The sequence below is a fragment of the Pseudophryne corroboree genome, chromosome 10 (assembly GCF_028390025.1).
Source record: "Pseudophryne corroboree isolate aPseCor3 chromosome 10, aPseCor3.hap2, whole genome shotgun sequence".
Lineage (NCBI taxonomy): Eukaryota > Metazoa > Chordata > Amphibia > Anura > Myobatrachidae > Pseudophryne > Pseudophryne corroboree.
The window spans coordinates 194332084-194356782 of record NC_086453.1 but is presented as its reverse complement, the minus strand read 5'-3'; the positions used below and the strand labels follow the sequence as shown (position 1 = coordinate 194356782).

The following is a 24699-nucleotide window of genomic DNA, read 5'->3' as shown; positions in this document are numbered from 1 at the left end:
CAATAGTACCGGAATGAGTGTAAATGTGCTTTATGGTAATTTCCTGCCTGCGATCAGCAGGATCCTTGAGGGAAGCCGTATCCTGCGAAGGCAGTGCCACCTTTTTGGATAAGCGTGTCAGCGCCTTGTCTACTTTAGGCGAAGATTCCCATCGTATCCTATCAGTTTGTGGAAAAGGATACGCCATAAGAATCCTTTTGGGAACTTGTGGTCTCCTATCTGGAGATTCCCAAGCCTTTTCGCACAATTCGCTCAGCTCAAATGAGGACGGAAAGGTGACCTCAGGCTTTTTCCCTTTTTAACGTGTACCCTCGTGTCAGGGACAGGGGGTTCCGCAGTAATATGCAAAACCTCTTTAATGGCAATAATCATGTACCGAATACCTTTTGCCACCTTCGACTGTAATTTTGCATCTTCATAGTCGACACGAGTCAGTATCCGTGTCGGTATCTGTGTCATCGATCTGGGATATGGTGTGCTTCTGAGGCCCCGAAGGTCCTGGCACCACAGGGACAGGCATAGTCTGGCTACCTGACTGATCCCTAGCTTCAGCCTTGTCTAACCTTTTATGCAATAGATTGACATTTGCATTTAAGACATTCAGCATATCCATCCATTCCTGTGTCGGCGCTGCCGACGGCGATATGACATTCAAGCACTCTCCCTCCACATTAAGCGAGCCTTCCTTGTCAAACATGTCGACACACGCGTACCGACACACTTCACACACACAGGGAAACTCTTTTCTGAAGACAGTATCCCCTTTTAAGGCCCTTTGGAGAGACAGAGACAGAGAGAGTATGCCAGCACACACCCCAGCGCAATGACCCTGGAGACCAACACAAAATGTTTTTCCCCAGCCGCGCTGTATAATATGTTATCCGCCAATTATGTGCCCCCCCCCCCCCCTCTCTTTTAAACACCCCTTCACCGTGTGTAAGCAGGTGAGAGTCCGGGGAGCTTCCTCTCAGCGGTGCTGTGGAGAGAAAATGGCGCTGGTGAGTGCTGAGGGAGAAGCCCCGCCCCCTCGGCGGCAGGCTTCAGTCCCGCTCAAAGTTATAAAACAATGGCGGGGGCTCTTTTATATACATGTACAGTGCCCACCTGTACATGTACATTGTCTTTTGCCATAAGAGAGGTGTTATATTGCTGCCCAGGGCGCCCCCCCTGCGCCCTTACAGTGACCGGAGTATGTGAGGTGTATGGGAGCAATGACGCACAGCTGCAGTGCTGTGCGTTACCTCAGTGAAGCTCTGAAGGCTTCTGCCGCCTGAGACGTCTTCTGACTTCGTTTCTTCTGGCTCTGTGAGGAGAACGGCGGCGCGGCTCTGGGGGTGGACGCCCAGTAAGAACCTGTGTTCACCCGCTCTGGAGCTAATGGAGTCCAGTAGCCGAGGAATCAGAGCCTATCAATTAAGAAGGTCTGCCCCTCTTTTCTCAGTCCCTCGATGCAGGGAGCCTGTTACCAGCAGTGCTCCCTGTAAAAATGTAGAAAAAATCCAAACAAAAATGCTTTCTAGGCAGAGAACTCCGGGGAGCTCCCTGCAGTGCACCCATCTCGCTCTGGGCAGTGTAAAACTGAGGTCTGGAGGAGGGGCATAGAGGGAGGAGCCAGTGCACACCCAGAATCCAAAGCTTTCTTAAAGTGCCCTATCTCCTGCGGAGCCCGTCTATTCCCCATGGTCCTTACGGAGTCCCCAGCATCCTCTAGGACGTTAGAGACATTTCACTTCAGGTTTTTTCCCTTTAAACAAACAAATCCTTGTTTCCTGCACCGCAGGTTCATCAGAAATGTGTAAAACATCCTTTATAGCCACAATCATGTACTGAATACTCTTCACTAAACGCGGATGCAAAAAAATCGACCTCAGAGTCAGAGTCGGTATCAGTATCTGCCACTTGAGTAAACGGCCGCTTCTGCGATCCCAATGGGGTCTGTACCTGAGATAAAGCCTCCTCTATGGACTTCTTCCACACCTGCGTCTGTGACTCAGACTTATCTAACCTCTTTGATAACGAAGCTACATTCGTATTGATTGTAGTTAACAACGTGAGTAAATCAGGTGTCGGCTGCGCCGACAGACCCAAATCCAGACCCACAACTTCACCCCCCACAACCTCCTCCGGTGAATCACATTCAGCCTCAGACATGTCGACACGTTCGATCGACACAGCGATACACACTCAGAATGTCTCAGCTAGGGGACAGGCCTACAGTGAAGCACCAGAGAGAGACCCAGAGGGAGTATGCCAGCTCTCACCCCAGCGCATATATATATATATATATATATATATATATATATATATATATATATATATATGACCAGCGCTGTTTAGCAACTAAATAATGCACCACACTGTACCCCCCCCCTGAGAAATCTCCCCGTTACTTGCGGGGAGTGATGGAGGTCCGGCCCAGCGTCTCCTTTCAGCCGCGTGGAGAGATGGCGCCGTGAGCCGCGCGCTAAGCTCCGCCCTTCCCGGCGGGCTTCAGCAAGCCCAATTTGAAAATACAGGCGGGGGCCGAGGAACGGTGCCGAGGCACCGACAGTGCTTCTGCCGCCTACCCGGACCCCAGTGACCTGCTGCCCAGGGCACCCCCCCCAGCGCCCTGCACCCTGTGAGTGCCGTCAGTGATGTGTGTGGGAGCATGGAGCGCAGCGTCACCGCTGCGCTGTACCTGCTCACCGAAGTCTTCTGCCGTCCTGAAGTCTTCTGATCTTCTCATACTCACCCGACTTCTTTCTTCTGGCTTCTGTGAGGGGGTGACGGCGTGGCTCCGGGAACAAGCAGCTAGGCGAACCAAGTGATCGAACCCTCTGGAGCTAATGGTGTCTAGTAGCCTGAGAAGCAGAGCCCTTAAACTAAGAAGAAATAGGTCTGCTTCTCCCCTCACTCCCACGATGCAGGGAGCCTGTAGCCAGCAGGTCTCCCTGAAAATAAAAAACCTAACAAAAGTCTTTTCCAGAGAAACTCAGTAGAGCTCCCCTGTGAGTGTCCAGTCAGTCCTGGGCACAAAGTCTAACTGAGGTCTGGAGGAGGGGCATAGAGGGAGGAGCCAGTTCACACCCAGTCTTAAGTCTTTTCAGTGTGCCCAAGCTCCTGCGGATCCCGTCTATACTCCATGGTCCTTTTGGAGTCCCCAGCATCCTCTAGGACGTTAGAGAAAGAACAGAAACAATTAGGTTGCTCTCCAGAACCTTACTTGTTGATTAGGAGCCCTTGGTCATCAAATATTGCTTTGAATAATTATTTTTGTAACTATTGTTTTATTGATTATGCTTTGACATGTTTGCCAAACTGTAAGCATTATTGTATACTGTAAATTAGACTTAATATACAACTAAAGTTAACTTATTTATTGTATGTAGCAGTACAGATGGTGTAATGGTCAGCAATACCGCCTCACAGCACTGAGGTCATAGGTTCGATTCCCACCATGGCCCTACCTGTGTGGAGTTTGTATATTCTCCACATACTTGCGTGGTTTTCCTCCGGGTACTCTGGTTTCCTCCCACAATCCAAAAATATACTGGAAGGTTAATTGGCTCCCAACAAAAATTAACCCTACCATGAATGTGTGTATATGTGATAGGAAATATAGGTTGTAAGCTCCACTGGGGCAGGGACTGATGTGAATGACCAAAAATATTCTCCGTAAAGCACTGCGGTTAGTATATAACTAACTGGTAATAAATAATAGCTTGTGTCAGCTGTTTTCACAGGTGTTTTTCAACAGGTGTGTTGGCAACAGTCTCACCTTTAAAAGCAAAATTTGCTATGAGCTTTAGACAAGGTGGCATACCTAAAGATCAACACTAATATGATAGCTATTTTTAATGGTAATTATTTTGAGCAATAGGAGGAGCTGCTGTAAAGTGGGGACCCTTGTCGGGGGCTGCAGGCTTAAATGCATTGATCAATACATGAACTAAGGGGTCTATTTACTAAGCCTTGGACGGAGATAAAGCGGACAGAGATAAAGTCCCAGCCAATCAGCTCCTGCCATGTTACAGGCTGTGTTTGAAAAATGACAGGAGCCGATTGGCTGGGACGTTTTCTCCGTCCACGGCTTAGTAAATAGACCCCAAAAACTCTACTGTTTATAATTGTTAGTTAATATAGTGAGTGCATAGCTTCTGTGATATATATCATACATTTTTGTACCAATATCTTCATTGAAGTCAGCATCCTGAAGGTTAATGGTTATCCATACTACAGTAAGTTGCAATAAAAATAAGCCTTTTGTGTCTTTTTTCCCCCCAGGAATGTTGACCTCAGTGCTCTTATGTACCGGTGTCGGCCCTAAGTTTCTGTATAGTTTTTTTTTCTTTAGAAAAAGTTGACCGTGCAAGAAAGTTTGAACCTCATGAATAACGAACAGAGTGTTACATGTTCAACTACCATATGTTCCCGAAAGCAGGTTGATGTAATGCAGAAATTCCAAGAGGGAAATCAAGTCTAAATTAAGGTCATAACAAACATCTTTAGTTGCTTTCATTAAAACCACTAAGGCTAAAGTGAACCAACCCTTTTTACCGGCCTACAAGTCTATAATACTATTGAAGCTAAGGTAGATGCTAGAATCAAGTGGGCTAAGGGACCTTTTCCGTAAGGGGGAGGAGTTACGACACAAGGGGGAGGAGCTAGGCCAGCGGGATAGTTCCTCTACTATCCACGCCACCAACTATTACCTTTAGTAATTAGGTGGTGAGCGAAGCGAGCCACCGTGCACGAAGCGTGGCGAGCGAAGCGAGCCCGCGAGGGTACTTTTCGGGTACCCTGTTCGCCCGTAGCTCCTCCCCCTGGTGACGTAGCTCCTCCCCTCAATACGTCACAAGGTCCCTTCAGCCCCTCCGATATAGAACCAACCTTGAAGCTAAGCACTGGAATATGTAAACCTGCTGCAATCTGGTCAGCGTCAGATGACAAGGGCATTTTCATTAAGACAAAGTTATAATGGATACATACACATCAGTAAATATTTACTGTTCTTACCCCCTTTAAAGGAATCTACAGGCATTATGTTGATAACCATTAGCATTCAAGAGGCAGTTTGTCTTGGAAACTATGGCTTTAGCAGTAACTGGACACAAATCACAGAATGTAGGGGCCAAAGAGCCATTTGCCAAGATCAGACAGATACATGATAAAAAAAAAAAAAAAAAAAAAAAGATTGCTATGCCTATAAATATAAAAACAAGGTAAAACAAAAGGTCCACTATTTAATACATTGCTTCCAACATGACAGTTTATTGAAACAGGTCACTGACTTGAGCTTTAGGGCAAGCTTTCACAAAAATGTCAAGATTCAGCGAACGTCGGTATATTTTTTTGAATAGGGCTTTTCTGATTTGCAAGAATAGGAGAGCATTAAACACAAAAGGATTCCTTTATCACAAAAGCAATTTAAATAAATACACAAACCCACACGGCTTCATGAGTACATTTCCAATTTATTACCTATTATTTTACAGATATTATTATTCATATTGGTAGATCTGCCATCACAGCCATGTAACCCCTGCACTGACAGTGGATCCATCAATGTGCTGCTTTCCGCTATGACAGAAAAGGATTAAAAAGCAACTAGAACCACAACAGAAACTTCCTGTTTGGAAATATTTACAAAAAATAAAATAAAATTGAAAGATTAAAAAGAACACTAATCCAGCACAAATGTAGGCAATCCTGATTTATTTTTTTATAGCTCTTTCATAGTCTATTTTCTTTTCCATATATACACAAAGGTTTGTACATCCCAGTCGTTTTGGACAAAATACCTGAAGGAAAACACTTGGCAGAAGAAAACATGGGGAGGAGAAAAAAATAAAAATAAACAAAATTGAAGGTGGTCTTGGAAATGCAGAATTATAGAATAGTCATATTGAATAAGGCATGAATGCGTTTTGTATCATCAATAGAAGCAGATTGTGTGGAGAAAGGTCCGCCCACTTTTGTCCTCAAACTCTTGTAACAGTTCATCTATCTCATTCTCCATATCTTCCGTGTGTTGTATCTGAGGTCAAAAAACAGACATACATAGTCAGAAGTGTGCATGCATTATCCTGGCACATCTTATTTATAATACAGTATAGAAATGGAGGACTTGGTTACAAGGTATAATCTAGTATAGGCTAGGGTTGTATATACAGCATGATCATCGTTAGCAAATACAACCTAGAGCAATACACACAGGGGGCAGTAGTTTTATTGTTTTCCTTCTTGGATGGAGCCAGTCGCTTATTCACACAGATAATGACATAAGACGGAAATTGGTTCATGTTTACTGAACAGCACCAACGGAGTATTGCATTCCTTAAAACAGTCTCATTAGTAATCTAGGATAATCTAACAAGGTTCCCTTGCAGTTCAGAAAGATGAAATAAAAAACACTCAAAACATGCATATGCATTACCAGTTCAAGCCACAAGGTGGCCATTAAATTCTTCCAAGGGCTACTCCTACCCCTTTCAGCCTTCATGAAAAAACCTGTTAATTACCTGACACAGCCTAAAAGGCCCGCATGTACAGCAGTGATAGTGTGAAAGCTACCAACCCATGTTAGGAGTCCTGGGTCCGCGACCCTGCAACTGGGTTATTCCCCTGTCTGCGGAGGGTGGACCCGGGTTTTCTGTAGTATGAAAGCGCTGAACCCAGGATTTTAGATCTGGGTCTGGTCAAACAGCTCAGATTGGCTGGGGCGGGGGGAATCTATAATAAAATGATTGGCATGTGTGTGTGTGTGGCTTGATAAACAGGCAGGGCCAGCTTAAGGTTTACGGGGGCCCATATTAATATAATTATATTACATAAACAGATTTAGATATGTCACCACTCTTTCAGTGTCTGTATATGAGGGTCTATAGCAAAACCCAAGGTTTCTGCATATTTAAAAGATCTGGGACTGAGCTGGGAAATTCCTTGGTCATACAGTATATGTCTGAAAGTGGTCAGTTTGAATAGATTCTCTAGACATGGGCGAGACAACCCTCAGCACTTCAGCTACTCAGGAACTACAGGTTGCAGCTGTTCTCATCTGGCAGGGCATGCTAGAACTTGTAGTTCCACAACAGCTGGTTAAAAATGTTCACGGTGACTGCAGAGCATTAAGTACATAACCTATATACAGCTACAGATTTATTTATTTATTAACAGTTTCTTATTTAGCACAGCATATTTCGATGCGCTTTACAATTGGAAACCATTATAAAACAAAACTGGGTAATAACAGTCATTCAGGGAGGTAGGAAGGACCTGCTCGCAAGCTTACAATCTATAGGGAAAAAGGCATTGATACACAAGGATAGATGCTACCTATTCCATAATAGTCCAGCAGATTGAAAAGTTCTTGGTGGGCTGTATAATATGGTCGCACAATGATGTTGGCTGGGGTCAGGAGGATGGGAAAGTGAAGAGAAAATATGTGAGGATATGTGTGGACTGTACAGAAGGGATGTAGCTGGATAAGAAAGCTTATGAAAGTTGAGTGAGCGGTTCTGGTATGTGATAAGCTAGCCTGAAGAGGTGAGTTTTATAGATTCATACAGTTGCCCTTATTTATCAATGAGTGATAGATTTCACTGTGAGTGAAAAATTCCACCATCCAATCACCTCCTGTCATTTTTTAAACACAGCCTGTGACATGGAAGTTAGGAGCTGATTGGCTGGTGCAATTTATCACTCACAGTTAAATTAATCACTCATTATCACTCTTGTCAAAAAACAATTCATTTTCCACTTGCCAATACATATATGTGGCAAGTGGAAAATGAATTGTTTTTTGACAAAAGTGATCGTCAATATATTTTTGTATTATCGCTATATCGATGACTTGTTGGTGTTTTGGAGTGAGGATCAATCTTTATTGATTTCATTAATTGAGACACAGAATGCTTCCGCCAGCCCTATTAAACTAACATACAGTATGGATAAACTAAGTCAATTACTTAGATGTTAAAAACTAACATCAGGGAGCAGCAGTTATACACCTCTGTTCAGTAAACCAACAGATAGAAATACAATTCTTAGAAGTGACAGTTTCATGCCCAGGGGACTATTAGAGGTCTCCCGTTCTCGCAATTCTTAAGGGTGTGTCGCATCACAAATGATCCGAGTGAGACGGAGATAATATTACAGATTATGTTTGATAAAATGAGATTTATGGTAGACTTAGGGTGTGTACACACGGTGAGATATTTTCTTTCGATTTTGACCATATAGTGCAGATCGCAAGGTGAAAGTCACCTTGCGATCCTGATGCGCGGTCCCGCCAGGTCGCCATCGCATGAAAAGATTGACTTGCCTGCACAGTCTATCCTTGCTAGATTGGTGTACTATCTAGTTCATCTCACATAAGCCAAAATCGTAAGCACACATAGCCCATATCTCAAGAAAAGTTAGCACAGATTTTGACTATCTGGGCTCCAGGGAGTTCAAGGGAAATGCAAGTGAAATAGCAAGGATCTCAGTGTGTACACACCCTTACAATGGTTAAACCTCTTTCTGTGAGGTACACTGGGATCCACGGGGAATACATTGGGGTGTAGAGATGGATCTTGAGCCACAGGCACCAACAGGCTAAAGCTTTAGACTGTCACAGAATGCATTGTGGGTCCTCCTCTATAACCCCGTCTCCAGGCACTATGAGCTCAGTTTTGTTAACCAGTCCAATGCAGAAGCAGGTAAAAGAGAAGGCAGATGTTCGTCACATAGAACCACGTTCTCACGAGAGGAGAAGGGACTAGCGGCTAATGCCATTCCAACCCAAAGAAGCTAAGTGCGTCAGGGTGGGCGCCCTGTGGAACCCAGTTTACCTTGCAGAAAGATTTAACCATGGTAAGTCTACCATAAATCTCCTTATCTGCAGCGGGGTACACTGTGTTCCACATGGAATACAATCGGGGATGTCCCACAGCAGTTCCTCAAGTGAGGGGACGCGCCTTAGCGGGTATGAGAACCCGGTGTCCAAAGGAAGTATCCTGGGAGGCGGAAGTATCAAAGGCCTAGAACCCAATGAACGTGTTCACTGAGAACCACGTAGCCACCTTGAACAAAATGTTCTATGGACGCGCCACGGCGGACCGCCTAAGAAGGTCCAACAGACAGAGTAGAATGGGCTTTAATAACAGCAGGAGCTGGAGGTTCAGCCTGTGCATAAGCATGTGCAATCACCATTCTAATCCATCTGGCCAAAGTTTGCTTGTGAGCAGGCCAGCCCCATTTGTGAAATCCAAACAGCACAAAGAGAGAATCAGATTTCCTAACAGAAGCAGTTCTCTTCACATAGATACGGAGAGCCCGTACCACATCCAAAGACCGCTCTTTGGGAGACGGATCAGGAGAAACAAGTGCCGGAACCATAATCTCCTGGTTAAGGTGGAACGAAGAAATCACCTTAGGTAAATATCCGGGACGAGTCCTAAGAACCGCCCGGTCACGGTGAAATATCAGATATGGGGAACTACAAGACAAGGCACCCAAATCCGACACTCTTCTAGCTGAAGCAACAGCCAGCAGAAACCCACCTTAAGAGAAAGCCACTTAAGATCAGCTGAACCAAGAGGTTCAAACGGAGACTCTTGTAACACCTCTAAAACCACCGACAAGTCCCAAGGAGCCACAGGCGGGACATAGGGAGGTTGGATACGCAACACCCTGAGAAAAGGTATGCACATCAGGTAAGGTCGCAATCTTTCTCTGAAACCACACCGACAAGGCAGATACTTGAACCTTGAAGGAGGCCAGACGCAGGCCTAAGTCTAGGCCCTGCTGAAGAAAGGCCAACAGCTTGGCTATACTAAACTTGGAAGCGTCATAACTGTTAGATGCGCACCAAACAAAGCAAGAATGCCAGACCCTATAGTAAATCCGAGCAGAAGCCGGTTTCCGGGCCCGCAACATAGTTTGAATGACCGCCTCAGAAAACCCTTTAGCCCTCAAGACGGAAGCTTCAAGAGCCACGCGTCAAAGACAGCCAGGCTAGGTCCTGGTAGACACAGGGGCCCTGAACGAGGAGGTCTGGGCGTTGTGGAAGTAGAATTGGACGCTCTGACGATAGGCCCTGCAGGTCTGAGAACCAGTGCCGTCTGGGCCACGCTGGAGCTATGAGAAGCAGAATTTCTCTTTCTTGCTTGAACTTCCGAATTACCCTGGGCAGGAGTGACACCGGAGGGAACACGTACGGCAGCCTAAACCTCCACGGCACCGCCAGCGCATCCACGAATGCTGCTTGAGGATCCCTTGTCCTTGCTCCGAAGATCGGAACCTTGTGATTGTGTCGAGACGCCATCAGATCTACGTCTGGAAGGCCCCACTTTTCCACAAGGAGTTGAAACACTTCTGGATGGAGGCCCCACTCTCCGGCGTGTACGTCCTGATGACGGAGAAAGTCCGCTTCCCAATTCAGGACTCCCGGAATGAATATTGCCGATATGGCCGGTAGATGGCGTTCTGCCCAATGTAGAATCCGTGAGACTTCCTTCATTGCCAAACGGCTTCGAGTGCCGCCTTGATGATTAATGTAAGCCACTGTGGTGGCGTTGTCCGACTGTACTTGAACAGGACGGTTCTGAATTAAAATGCTGGGCCAGGTTCAACGCATTGAAGACCGCCCGCAATTCTAGAATGTTGATCGAGAGGAGAGATTCCTCCTTGGTCCACCGACCCTGAAGGGAGTGTTGCTCCAGCACGCGCCCCAACCTCTTAGACTGGCATCTGTCGTCAACAGAACCCAGTCGGATATCCAGAAGGGACGGCCCCTGCACAATCGTTGGTCCTGGAGCCACCAGTGCAGTGACAGACGGACCTCCGGAGTCAATGAGATCATGTGAGACCTGTTCCGGTGAGGCAGTCCATCCCACTTGGCTAGAATCAGCCTCTGGAGGGGGCGAGAATGGAATTGAGCATACTCCACCATGTCGAATGCTGACACCATGAGGCCCAGCACCTGCATTGCCTACTGTATAGACACTTGCGGACGATAAAGGAAGCAACGAATCCTGTCCTGAAGCTTCAGGACTTTCTCCTGAGACAAGAACAACCGCTGGTTGTGAGTGTCAAATAGCGCTCCCAGGTGCACCATGCTCTGAGCAGGGACCAGGGAGGATTTCTTCCAGTTGATGAGCCACCCGTGGGCTTGTAGAAACCGGACAGTCATATCCAGATAACGTAGGAGAAGTTCTGGGGAATTTGCCAGGATTTACAAGTAGTCCAAATACGGCAGTATCCTGACCCCTTGACGGCGGAGTACCACCGTCATCACTGCCATAACCTTGGTGAAGACTCGCGGAGCCGCAGCTAAACCAAAATGTAACGCCCGAAACTGGTAATAGAGGTTGCCAATCGCAAACCTCAGGTATTGCCGATGTGACACTGCTATAAAAATATGCAGGTAAGCATCCTGTATGTCCAGGGAGACCATGTAGTCCCCAGGTTCCATGGCCAGAACTATAGAGCGAAGGGTTTCCATACGGAACTTGGAAGTTTTCACAAACCTGTTCAATGCCTTGAGGTTGAGAATAGGCCGGGAGGACCCATTCGGTTTCGGGACCAGAAACAGCGGAGAATAGTACCCCCGGCCCCTCTGAGCAAGAGGCACCTGTACTACGACTCCTGTATCCAGGAGGGTCTGTACCACCGAATGTAGAGTGTTTGCCTTTGTCTGGTCCAACGGTCCGGCAAAATCAATGAGGGGGTCGGTTTTTGAAGGCTATGGCGTAACCTCGAGTGGCGACTTCCCGTACCCAGGCATCTGAAGTGGTCTTCAACCATTCCTGGGTATATCCTAGAAGCCGGCCCCCCACCCTGGGATCCCCCAGGCGGAGGCCCGCCCCGTCATGCGGCAGGCTTATTGGTCTTGGAACTGGCTGACGGGCAGCCCAGGCTCTTTTGGGCTTCGGCTTACCAGGTTTGGAAGTGCGGGCCTGCTTGTTGTACGCCTGACCTTTTGCTTTACCTGAAGGACGAAAGGGGCAAAAGGAAGTGCCTTTAGCCTTCGACACAGAAGGAGCGGTACTTGGCAGACAGGCAGTTTTGGCAGTAGCCAAATCAGCCACTATCTTATTTAAGTCCTCCCCAAACAGAATATCTCCCTTGAAAGGGAGTACCTCCAGGGTTTTTCTAGAGTCCAGATCCACAGACCAGGATCTCAGCCACAATATCCGGCGAGCCAGGACTGATGTAGTAGAGGCCTTGGCTGCTAGGATACAGACATCAGAAGCCGCCTCTTTAATATAGTGAGAAGCTGTGACAATATATGACAAGCATTGTCTAGCATGGTCAGAAGAGATTTCAGCTTCTAACTCCAAGGCCCATGCTTCAATAGCCTCTGCAGCCCATGTTGCTGCAATAGTGGGCCTTTGTGCAGCACCGCTTTTAGACAACCCTCCACACGTTTATCCGTAGGCTCTTTTAGAGACGTGACGGTAGTGACAGGTAGAGCTGAGGAAACCACCATCCTAGCCACATGTGAGTCTACTGGAGGACACGTTTCCCAATTTTTAGACCGCTCAGGCGCGAGGGGATAGCGAGCCAGCATCTTCTTTTGAGGCACCAACTTCGTACCCGAGTTTCCCCAGGGTTCCTGACGTATATCCACTAGGTGGTCAGAGTGAGGTAAAACTTGTTTAACCACCTTCTGATGCTTGAACCTATCTGGTTTCTTAGGAGGGGCGGATTGCTCGGGATCATCCGTAATCTGTAAAATTAACTTAATAGCCTCTAAAAGATCAGGAACATCCACATGTGAACTACCCTCCCCATTAGCAGTATCTGTGTCAGAATCTGTGGGGTCAGTGTAATCGCCATCTTCAGACGAGGTGTCAGTGACAGCACTGGATTGTGAGGAGATAAGAGCTCGCTTAGAGGACCCCTTGGTCTTAGGCGAGCAAGGGTCAGACTTTTTAGTAGTCAAGGACTGGTTCAACTTCTTCAATTGAGCAGATAAATTGTCCGCCCAAGGCGGGTTAGCTGCGGGGACCACATACGGTTGCATCGGCATAGGAAGTCCCATAGGGGGTGTTAGTTTAGTAACTAGCGTATGTAGAAGCGTGGAGAAAGTAGCCCACGGTGGGTCATTATGTACCCCCGTTGCCACAGTCTCACTGGGGGGCAAGGAGCCCCCAGAACCAGAGCCCACAGCTGCTATAGTCTCCTCATAGGGGTCTGTGGCTTCAGCAACACCGGCAGTGTGTTCAGCCCCAGAACCGTTACCTTCAGAAGCAGACATGATATAACTTGCAGTATCAGGTAACAGTACAATTGGCAGCAGCACAATACCTCTTACCCAAACCCCTGCGCAGTGTAGTCAGCACAAGCAGAGATACAGGAGAGATATGGTGACTAAAATCACAGAGAAAAATATGTATTAGAGTATATCTTGTGAAAATCCTATATAATTATAAAACCTGACGCACCAAGCCCCCTCAGGTTATAGAATATAGGGATAGCAAGTTGAGTGAGAGACACGAAATGGACACCACTCAGCAAGCTAATGCACACACATATAGTCACAGTTAAACAATGCAGAGGTTATTACGAACAATAATACTGCACTGGACTAGCTTATTATATAGCTATGTAGTCAATAGATATACATCCAGATTTTACTGTGCAGTGTTATATCACAGGGTACTTGTACCAGAGAACCCTGACTAAATGCACTCTCTTAACTAACACTGTCTAATTTACATGTAGAATACTTAAGTGTCATGTAAAGTCACAGCGCTGACAACCAGGCGGCTTTACACAGAAGGATTTGCCCAAGCAGTCCCAGGAACAGTGTAGCTGAGAGAAAGGTCGCCCAGACACTGACAGGGAGTGAGGGAGAGACAGATATGCCGCTCCAGGGCGGGAACATATGCTGGAAATGGCGCCCTGGGGCTGGGGGAGGGGCTCCAGGTCTAAGCCTTATCCCCTCTGCTGGCAAAACTACCAGGTACTGCGGGCTACACATAAAAAGGTTTTAAGGGAAAACCTGACCTGCACCCATGCCCTGGTGATCTAGTCGGATCACCTGTACTGCCACAGTGTCCACCGGCCACGCAGGATCGCGATAAAGCACGGGTCCCGCGAAAACCGGAGCCTCCTGCTGTAGTTACCCGGCAACCAGGGCTCAGGAGTGTACAGCGCCGCTGGGGAGAGATGGAGCTGCAGCAGTGAATGTCACTAGACATGTACACACTGCCACAGCCCTTGAAGTCTTCACTTTTCTTCAAAAAAACTCTTCTTAGGGCTGTCCAGAGCAGCCCCTCTGTTATGTGCCTGCTATCTGCAGCGCCAACTACAAAACTGAGCTCCTGCGCAGGGAGGAAGGGTTAGAGGATTCTGGGAACAGTCAAAGCTTTTGAGCCTGTTGGTGCCTCGGATCAAGATCATACTCTACACCCCCTGTCTTTCCTTGTGGAGCCCAGTGTACCCAGCAGCAGAAAGTCGGTTGGGTGTCTATTTTTTTTTTCTAATAGATTAGACACCCAACTGACTTTTCAAACAATTGAATACCCCCCTTAATGTTTTAAAACACTGCTCTGTTCCCATTTGGGTGACTACTGAACAGTAGCTTTCTGTTTAAGCTCATTTCTATTTTATTCTAACATTTCCACTTATGTTTTTTTCTTTTTTTGCATACAGTATATTTGTGAATTTGAGCAGTGTGCTCCACTTTTACATATAAGAAGCTATAGCAATATATACAAAGCAACCATGATAATAACTGATGTTACAGTCTGCATAAAGAATTGTAATCCAGCATATGCCCCAATTGCTGACATTTCCTATTTGAAAAAACTGTTAATGGTTTGCCTATGTAAGATTGGTTTGTTGATACACCGTATAAAAAGATATTACGCTGAAACTTACACATTGGCAAAGTTCACAAATTAAGAATGCTCCTAGTGTGGCCTCTTCATGATTATCCTGAATATCGACATTTATCACATGCACAGGCTGACAGGTTTCTTGTTCTCTAGAATTCAAATCTGTAACAGAACAGGATAGGATTAATGAGCTAGAACATACTTCATGATCATCAAGCAATATTGGTTGCAGTCAGATTTTCCATGTGGTTCGGCTACAAACGGATAACGGTCACTATGTAACAGAAGTAGAATTCTGGGATTTATAGACCTGTTACATGTCATACTCGCTGTCCACCTTCTGGTAACTATCATAAGATCGCCCACCTCCATGTAGCCGTTCTGTGGGGGTTTCCCAATACTTTATTGTAGCCATGAACTGTGAGCGCCACCATTGATAGGATATATACGGTAATTACAGCTTCTCACCAAACAAACTGTGGACAGTTTAATAAACAGGTGCGTTTACTGCACTATTCCCAGCATGGCTGATTACTAGTTTTTTTTTTTTTTTTTTTAAATATAAACATTTAAATTCACCTTTCCCCGACTTTGACAGGTGTAGGAGAAACAGCAACTCAGAGAGCGTGAATATCTATGGAGCAATGCAGAAGTGGAGCATGTTCCATCTTTCCAGAGTCTCTGTTGAGCCATCCACTGTGCGCACTGCACTGCCATTGCAAAGTAAATATCAACAATCCATATGTGAGTTTGTCTCTACCCCACCCAGTTAATACACAACTGTTGTCAAAAATCTGTTTTATTATCAACCGATTGGCAAAAAATGTTGTGAATAAATCTGTGAATTCTTTGTAATGTGTCAAAAATGTCATTGTCCACTTGCAATAAGCAGCATCAAGCACCAGTATAAAACCACACTTTCTCTGACGTCCTAGTGGATGCTGGGGACTCCGTCAGGACCATGGGGAATAGCGGCTCCGCAGGAGACAGGGCACACCTGTCTCCTGCGGAGCCGCTGTTCCCATGGTCCTGACGGAGTCCCCAGCATCCACTACGGACTACGAGAAATAGATTTATCGGTAAGTAAAATCTTATTTTCTCTGACGTCCTAGTGGATGCTGGGGACTCCGTCAGGACCATGGGAACAACGGCTCCGCAGGAGACAGGTGTGCCCTGTCTCCTGCGGAGCCGCTATTCCCCATGGTCCTGACGGAGTCCCCAGCATCCACTACGGACTACGAGAAATAGATTTATCGGTAAGTAAAATCTTATTTTAAAGGCTATGTACGTTTGGTTTTCTTTGTTCAGTACAAAACATTCTTACCTTCAACTACCTGATCGTAGACTCTCTCCTCACAGGTAATCACTAAGTCAAAATAGTCTTTGCAGTTCTGAAACCTCTCTGGCCGTGGTTTGATACGCTTATTTCTGTCCAACATGTGTAAAATACCGTTCTGTGTATATCTGAATTTGCTCTAATTAAGGAACTTTTACAGGAACAACAAATACAGTGCAAACACTTTCAATACAAACCTCTGTTATAGGACACGCTAAATGAAGAAAAGAAAATGCTATAAAAACTGTGCATTGTACTTAATTCTGTTTATCAGGCAGATATCTTAATTCTACTGTAGCTTACTGTATCTACAGTATAGTAAGGTCATTGACATGGTCACACATTGAGAAACGTACTACATTGTAATACCTGGGCTGTCCTGAATCCCAATCAACAGACATTGGAAGACGCGTCGTCTACACTGCGGTAGCCAGTAGGGTTTTCGTTTGTTTTTTACACCCAAAATAGTCTAAATGTTGGGAGCCATGGTTTAATTCAGAAGGTGGTTAAATGGACAGCATACATACAGATTGAAACAGATAATGAATAGTTGACTGCATTTTGAGAAGGCAAAGGTTAAAGTGGAGTACTGCAAGTAGTATCTGTATTCGGCCAGTGCTCTTTAATAGTATTTGCAATATATAATATTGAAATATATTAGGGGCTTTATTAAGGTCAAGGAGAGAAGCAGGAAAAAGGACACTGTACCTGGGAGGTTACTAGTTTGGAGAGAAGAGGGGAAAATGTACTTTACAAACATAGAATTATGTACATTGAACACAAGTGGTATAGACCAGCACAGTGGATGAACTAAAACAAGTTTAGGATACAGTAGATACAAGCCTATCTGAGATGACATTCTGAACAAAGGACAACATAGGGACAAAGGGATAAAGAAGCTATATTTGTACAAAGGGCTGATTGCGTATTCAAAGGCTTGACCAAAGCTAAAAACAAAAATCAAAATGTATGAATAGGCTTTTTTCATTAGAGTGCATTAACTATTATCAGCTGGGAACAGCCAATCTAGCAAATTGCTGTTCTTAATCAATAGGAAAAGCGCTTATAGCATGTTAATTTGCAAGAATTTATAAAGCAGTTTTAGGCCTAGTCCATATTTGCATTCTCTTCTATGATCTAAATAGTTGCATAACTTATGAGCTATTGATTTGATGCTAATGTATGATGCAAGTAAAGGGTATATACATAAACTTACACAACTGTGAGCAGCATATGGGTTGGGTATTGTATTATATTATATATTAAAAAAATAAAATAAATATATAAATACATAAATAAAAGGTATTTGGGTGGTATCATTAGTTGAATATACATATTCAGAGCAATACATGCGAGGACCTGTCCAGGTGAAATGTTCTGCTCATTGCATTACAAGGGAACACAATCAATAAATATGTCTTATTTGTTTAAGAAAGTTGGGAGCATAGCTCGGTATAGAGTTTGCTTAATCAGTGTTATGCCAGAAATGCTTCATCCATATACAGTAGTAATGTACAGGACACTGACTGTGCCATTTTATTGCGGTAACTTCCAAAACACATATCACTGCTGGCTGCATATGGGGCCTGATTCAGAGATGTGCACCAATTGCCCGCAGTCGCAAATTCAGATGCAGCGATTGTGCGCCAATATGCAAATGTCAGCGCCACTGAGATTAGTATTCAGATGCCCACTGGTGGCATCTCTGATCTGCCATTTGCATACAAAGAAGCAACCATCAAGAGCACGTGGGAAAAACACGTAACTCTATAGTTGTGCAGCATGGCCGCTAACCGTAAGATGCTGGAGCCAGTGTAGTGGCCCATCTAGTCTGCCCATGTACACTCTCTCACTTGGGTTAATTTTTTGTTGTTGTCAGGAGCCAATTAACCTACCAGTATATTTTTGGCGTGTGGTAGGAAACAGAAGTACACAGAGAAAACCCATGCAAGCATGGGGAGAACATACAAACTCCACACAGGGCATTTGAGTCTGCATGTCCCCATTACCTCCCATAAACAGTCCTCCGATTACAATAAATCGTCACTGCTAAGTCACAACACCACGGTGGCACATGCAGTGTCAGAAATAAATCCCCTCACTGCGTACACAATGGACATTGCATACACCTCTGCATCATTTCCCAGCAATGTTTTCTGGATGAGCCATTAGTACTCCAAAACACATACAGTACTTTAAATAGGTAAAATTAAACTGCTGTCATACCTTCAATAATAAACCAATATTTCATCTGATTCACTGATCTTAACTCTGTACAAGGGGTTCCCAAACTCTGTCCTCAAGACAAGGTTTTAATGAGGGAGAAAATGCTCTGCTACTGGACTTCTCTCTTAATGTACGATTGCTGGCACCTGTGTTGAACAGGTTAATGGATAAGAATGATGTTTCACCACAGGTGATGGCAATTATACATTAAGAGGGAAGTCCAGGAGCAGAGCATTCTGTCCCTCCTGGAGAGGGTCATGTTGGGAGGTATGCTTGAGCACAGGTGAATTAATACTTCAGTCATTTGGATTTAACCATTTGTGCTCAGCCACAGATATCCTTACAACCTGGACTGCTGGGGTGCCTTGAGGACCATGTTTGGGAAACTCTGATCTATATGTTTCCTAAAAGACCTGTGCCACCCAGTAAACAGTGGGTGAGCTTCCATTCTTCTTCCTTTTGGTCTGATTATAGCTGCAAGTGTGGAATTAAAAATAAAAAAACAAGGAGCAGCAGCAGCAGCTTTATGTACTGAATGGAAGGGAACATGTTGTAAGGTATGAAATGCATTAGAGTTTGTATGTGTAACTGAGCATACATTTAATGATAGAAGATATGTGAAATACCTGCCCAGTATTTATTTCCCCTTAAAACGGTTATGTATAGATTATGCATGGTTAACTTGCATAATTTGTATGGCTCAAAATAAGGATCAATGGGGCAGATGTATTAAGATCCCTGGAGAAGTGATAAAGCAGTGATAAGTGCAAGGTGATAATGCACCAGCCAGTCAGCTCCTAACGGTAATTTTTCAAGTCCATAATGATTGGCTGGTGCGTTATCACCTTGCACTTATCACTGCATTATCCCTTCTCCAGGTTAATACATCTGCCCCATTGAGACTTATGGTCAACATGCTTCACCTACTCACACTTGTTTTAATGGCAGTACCTAGCAGCTGCTGTAATGTAAACAAGTGAGGTTCATTGACCTATGGATCAATAGTCCCTCAGTGTTCTTTAAAAAAAGCAGATAAGAGGTTCTTCCGCAGAGCAGGTGTAAAGCCTACAGTAGTTTCAATGCACCTTTAAATTATTTAACTTTAAAATTATTCACCTTTGTAAAATACTTTACAACGGTGACATGCTCTCTATTCTGCCACAATATGGTATCTCAAAGGGGTGAGGTATGTTAGGTAGATTAGACTTGGGTCGACAGTGTCTAGGTCGACCACTATTGGTCGACAGGGACTCTAAGTCAACATGTACTAGGTCAACATGAGAAAAGGTCGACATGAGTGTTGTTTTTTAGTTTTTTTGGTGTCGTTTTCTCCGTACAGTGACCGGGAACCCCAATTAGTGCACAGTGTCCTCTCACATCACTCGCCATGCTTCGGGCAAGGTGCCTCGCTCCGCTACCGCTGCACTCGGCACAGGTTACCGTTCCCAATTTTAGTCCACGTGGATCGTAAAGTATGAAAACGTTCAAAACAGAAATAAAAAAGTGAAAAACCCATGTCGACCTACAACTTGACCTAGGGGTGTATTCAATAACTGTCGGAAGCTGCCATCTTGTCGGAAAGACGGCAGCTTCCGACAGAAATAGGTCGGAAGGGGTTCCGACCTATTCAATAGGGGCTGATTTTATCCGACAATTCGAGAATTCCCGACTTGTCGGAAAACACGTGGATCGGCGGAACAGCCGCCGATCCGCGTGCTTCTGTCGGAAATGGGGCCAAATCAGACAGGTTTTGGCCCCCTTTCCAACAAACTCAATCTGACTTGAAAACAAGTCGGATTAAGGTGAGAAGACGATCGGTGCTGCGGGCGGCTGGGGGAGCTGAGATTGGCGGCCGGAGCTGGCTGCGGGGGGACATGTCTGCGGCGGCACTCCAGGGAGAGAGGTGCCTGGCCCCGCCGCTGCAGCCATGTCCCCCCGCAACCAGATCCTCCCACTGGCCACCAATCTCTGCTCCCCCCGCCTCAGTCCTGCTCCCGCCCGACAATAGCCCTGCCGGGCGCAGACATCTGCACACCTGGCCGCCGCTGCTGTCAGTGCAACCGCAGCCAGCAGCAGCAGCGCAGGACCCTGTGTACGGCCAAATCCAACAGTTGGATTTGGCCGTCCACTGAAAGACCGGATCCCATCTCAAAGTGTGTCATATCTATTCTGTATTAAACGAGAACACACAAACAAAAACCACACAACAGTGCATTGATCAAATTGTAAGTGAAAAAAAAAAAAAAAAAAAAAAAAAAAAGGATCCCAGAAGCATGCATTGCTTTTAATGCGCATATTTTTTAATTTTTTATTTTTTGTAATTGCTTAAAGCCAGTGTCTAGAACGGAGACTTACTGTACACAGAAATATGGCAGCATAATTCACCAGCCTGTACAATATATTTTACCCGGTCTACAATTTAAAGAGCATGATTCAGAGAAGTACTGTATGCTAACGCAGCTGCAAGTGCTATTTTCTCTGCAACACAACTGCAGATATCAGCAAATGAAGCTGCAGCCCATAAATGAAAAGAGATGCCCACTGGGCTACCGCAACTCATTCCTAATTGCGTACACATATGCAGCCTATATGCAAGAACAAGGAACATCGGGCTGAAGGGTAGACCTATGGCTATACAGACTAGACCCGGCTGTAGTCACTCATGACTTGGGTGGTTGCATCGTCCCATCTGATGTGCTGCACATCAAATGGGATGATGCCACAAGTGAAACGGCGTTGTTATACTGATGATCGATATATTGTGTTGTCGTACGTCAGATCGTGTAGGGCACAGGTTCTCAAACTCGGTCCTCAGGACCCCACACAGTGCATGTTTTCCAGGTCTCCTCACAGAATCCCAAGTGAAATAATTAGCTCCACCTGCGGACCTTTTAAAATGTGTCAGTGAGTAATTAATACACCTGTGCACTTGCTGGGTTACCTGCAAAACATGCACTGTGTGGGGTCCTGAGGACCGAGTTTGAGAACCACTGGTGTAGGGCATATGGTGATGTGAAACATCGTTACCTCTACATCACTGCCCCGTTGCTCACATATGGTGCAAAATGTCATTCTGCACCTGTGTGGGTAAATAATTCGTCAAGTCATTACAAGTCGGACACCAGCAGCGACAAATTTCCTAAGTTACGTTTTTCATAATCCATGCAAAAAGTCTAATTTAGCTAACCTTTTTGTGATCTTAAATATTAACCAAACTCATAATAAATTTTGCTGTATTAGTTTTTGCATTTTGTAATAGTACAACTATTAAGAACTTAACTGGCGTAGTCATATGGGATGCGGCCGCAGCCAGCTGGGTTGACGAGTTTGCAGCCCACGAGGCTTTCTGGCACGTTATATTCCCTGGCTTTAGAAAGGAAATCCGTTCTGCACATGTGCAGTACAGATTTCTTCTGGCTCCCCAAGCAGTGCTGTAGTTATCTACGACCACAGTCACTGCTGAAATCGTGCCCAAAAATCCCGTGCGGATGGGGCACATTTGGGGCCTATGGACACGGGATGTAGTCAGGATCCCGGCTGTCAGAACACAGACAGTCAGAATGCTGGCAGAGCCGCCACAGTTATTCCCACTCCTGGGTGTCCATGACACCCATGGAGTGGGAATAGAAATTGTGGAGAGCGCAGCAAGCCACCGAGCCTGCAAGGGGCTTCGTTGCACTCGCCCCCCCTCCGGCATTCTGATGGTCGGGATTCAGGCATCCGTCTTCTGACCGCCGGGAACCCGACCGTCAGCATCCCGTTCCTAACCCATGGACACAGGGTACTGTGAGACACCCCCTAGGCCAATGGTTCTCAATTCCAGTCCTCAAGTACCCCCAAGTCATGTTTTCTGGATTTCTTTAATCATACACAGGAGAGTTAAACTATTTTCATTATCTCACCTGTTTTCACATATAGAAATCCTGAAAAATATGACCAGTTGGGGGTACTTGAGGACGAGAGTTTAGAACCACTGCCCTAGAAATACTTTTGTTTTTTTTTCAATAAAACATTTGAATTTATTTTAAAAAATTATTTATTTTTTTAATTAAAGTTGAAGACAGAATATAATTTTTTAGAGCCCTTTCATAAAGAAAAAAAAAAAAAAGTCAGTTAAGTGATTAGGGGCACTTTTTCATGAAATGATGCAGTGTGTGTTTAATGCCGGGTACACACTAAACAATGTGTGTACCTGCAAGCTCACTAGTGATGGGACCTGGTATTGGCAAGTTCATACACACAGATGTTGGTAGTATGGCAGCTCTAGCGACATCCCAGATTAAGCTGCATGTACAGATGATGGAGAATGTCGCTAGCGATCTGCAGAAGCGCACATCCCTAACGATCTAGTGGGTACACACTGGACGATAAAACTAATATTTTATCACGATAGGTCATTAATCGGCAAATGTCGTCTAGTGTGTACCCAGCTTTAGGTGCAGCTGGGAATGCACACCGTTTGGTTGCTTGGGGGAAAGACTGATCAAAAACGTACATATTTAAATGCTACCTTTAATATAACCTAATACAAAAAGCTTGAAAAAGGAGAATTTCTCCGAAACGCGTCGTTGGGAGACATGGACGTTGTGCATGTGGAGATTTGCCGCTGAAAACTCCTTCCTCTCTTCCAAGGAATAAGCCTGTGCAGTGGTGCCGTGTTGCTATACCGGGACCCTGTTGCTTTATTAAGAAATTGCCCACCGCAAACCTCTTGGAGGGTGAGAAATTAATATCTAGGATCATTGCAATCGTATCCAGTCTTTTGTTTACAATTCTGTACATATGTAATGTTTGTAATAGGAGCCTGTTTGCAAATATATTTCTTTATGCATTGTGGTTTTCTAGGGATGTGGAGTTTCCTATAATATGTGACGGCTGCCTGTATTACAAATTGCGCACCAAAGAATATAATTTATTGGCGAATACAAATAAGGGAAAAGCAGATTAAAGTTATACTAATGCTTTTCCCCTCATTATTAAAATAGGGCAGCGGAGTGAGCGCAAAAGAGCCCCTTGCGTGCACGGTTATTCTACCTCCAGGGGTGTCGTGGATACCGCAAGAGGGAGAATAGTTGTTGGTATGCCGGCTGTCAGGATTCCAGCGTCGGTATGGTGAGCGCCGGGATCCAGACTGCTGGAATATCAAATACCTCCTCTTCAAATAGGTCAGCTCACACACTCAGGTTTAGAAACATTTAATTTTACTACCAGGGAAAAGCAGTCTCATCAGCTGGGGGATACTGTTAGGAGTTCCTCTATAGACTCTTTAGTATTGGAACATTAGAGTGTTTATTTTATAAAATACAAACCCCACTTAATGTGCATTAATCATCACAGTTGCTAGATAAAAAGTAAAAAAAAAATAAAGCACATGAACCAGCTTTCCCAGAGCAGAGTACTTTTTTTTTTTTTTTAGACAACTGGAAATTCAATTATAAGTGCCTTTCACTTGGATGGAGTTTATCCACCACAGTGCAGACTCATTGCAAAGACTATCTAACCAATTATATCTTTTCACAATTCTGATTTTAGCCATTCCCTAGCAGAACTTCACAAGACTTTCAATGAATAAATTGGTTAACTGTCAAAATGAACAAATTAAAAAGTGTGACAAGCACCCATCCCCATATACAAAAATCGCTTTTGGGGAATTCAGTTAGCTATGGTAAAACTACCATAGGTGAAAACAGGGAGGTCCATTAAAGAATGTTAATGCACAGAATCCATTAAATAATAATGGATTTGTGCATTAACGCAGTCACGGTACCCGTTAACCCTGAGGCAGGTGGGAAAAAAAAATCCATGATGACTGGTGGCTTCGGGGTTGATTGGATAACCCTGGGGATCAATTAGCCTGCAGTAATCCACCACAGCTAATTGAATTCCCCCTAATTTGGCAGGATGTAACAATCAGGCTGGCTAGTTAAGTAAGTGAACCCAGGAACAAAGGGGTTGCTACAGGCCCATAAATTGTATTTTGGAATTCACTAATTAATTAAAAGGCTAATTTCAGTAAAATAAAGTATTAAATGGGTTAGATGCACAAGATAAATAAAATAAAACAAATCTGGTATCAATAGCATAACATGCCATTTATGGCAACCAGGTACACTCTGTACAAGATGCAGCATGGCAGCCATAGCCTCACTCCCTGGCATATACGCAAAGGTCATTAGCCAATTCCTTTACTATTAAGGTAATATGGGCAAGCAATTCCATTGCTAGACTAAAATACAGATTTCAATACAGAAACTGAAATCCATTAAAAACAACCACAGAGAGGCAGTTTCCTGATCCTCGAACAGATTATAAAAACAGCTCCCA

At 44.8% G+C, this 24699-nt stretch overlaps 1 protein-coding gene across 1 annotated transcript in view; it reads right to left on the bottom strand.

Moving 5' to 3' along the window:
• Window positions 1–5436: 5436 nt before the first annotated feature.
• The window catches only part of SSU72 (SSU72 homolog, RNA polymerase II CTD phosphatase), a 179128-nt gene continuing 159865 nt past the window's right edge, over window positions 5437–24699 (bottom strand). Inside the window, exons 3-5 of the mRNA XM_063943011.1 lie at window positions 16138–16277; window positions 14857–14975; window positions 5437–6019 (exon numbers count right to left, since the gene is read on the bottom strand). Of these exons, the coding sequence (XP_063799081.1) occupies window positions 5918–6019; window positions 14857–14975; window positions 16138–16277 (361 nt within the window). The 3' untranslated portion in view covers window positions 5437–5917. The remainder of the gene's footprint in view (window positions 6020–14856; window positions 14976–16137; window positions 16278–24699) is intronic.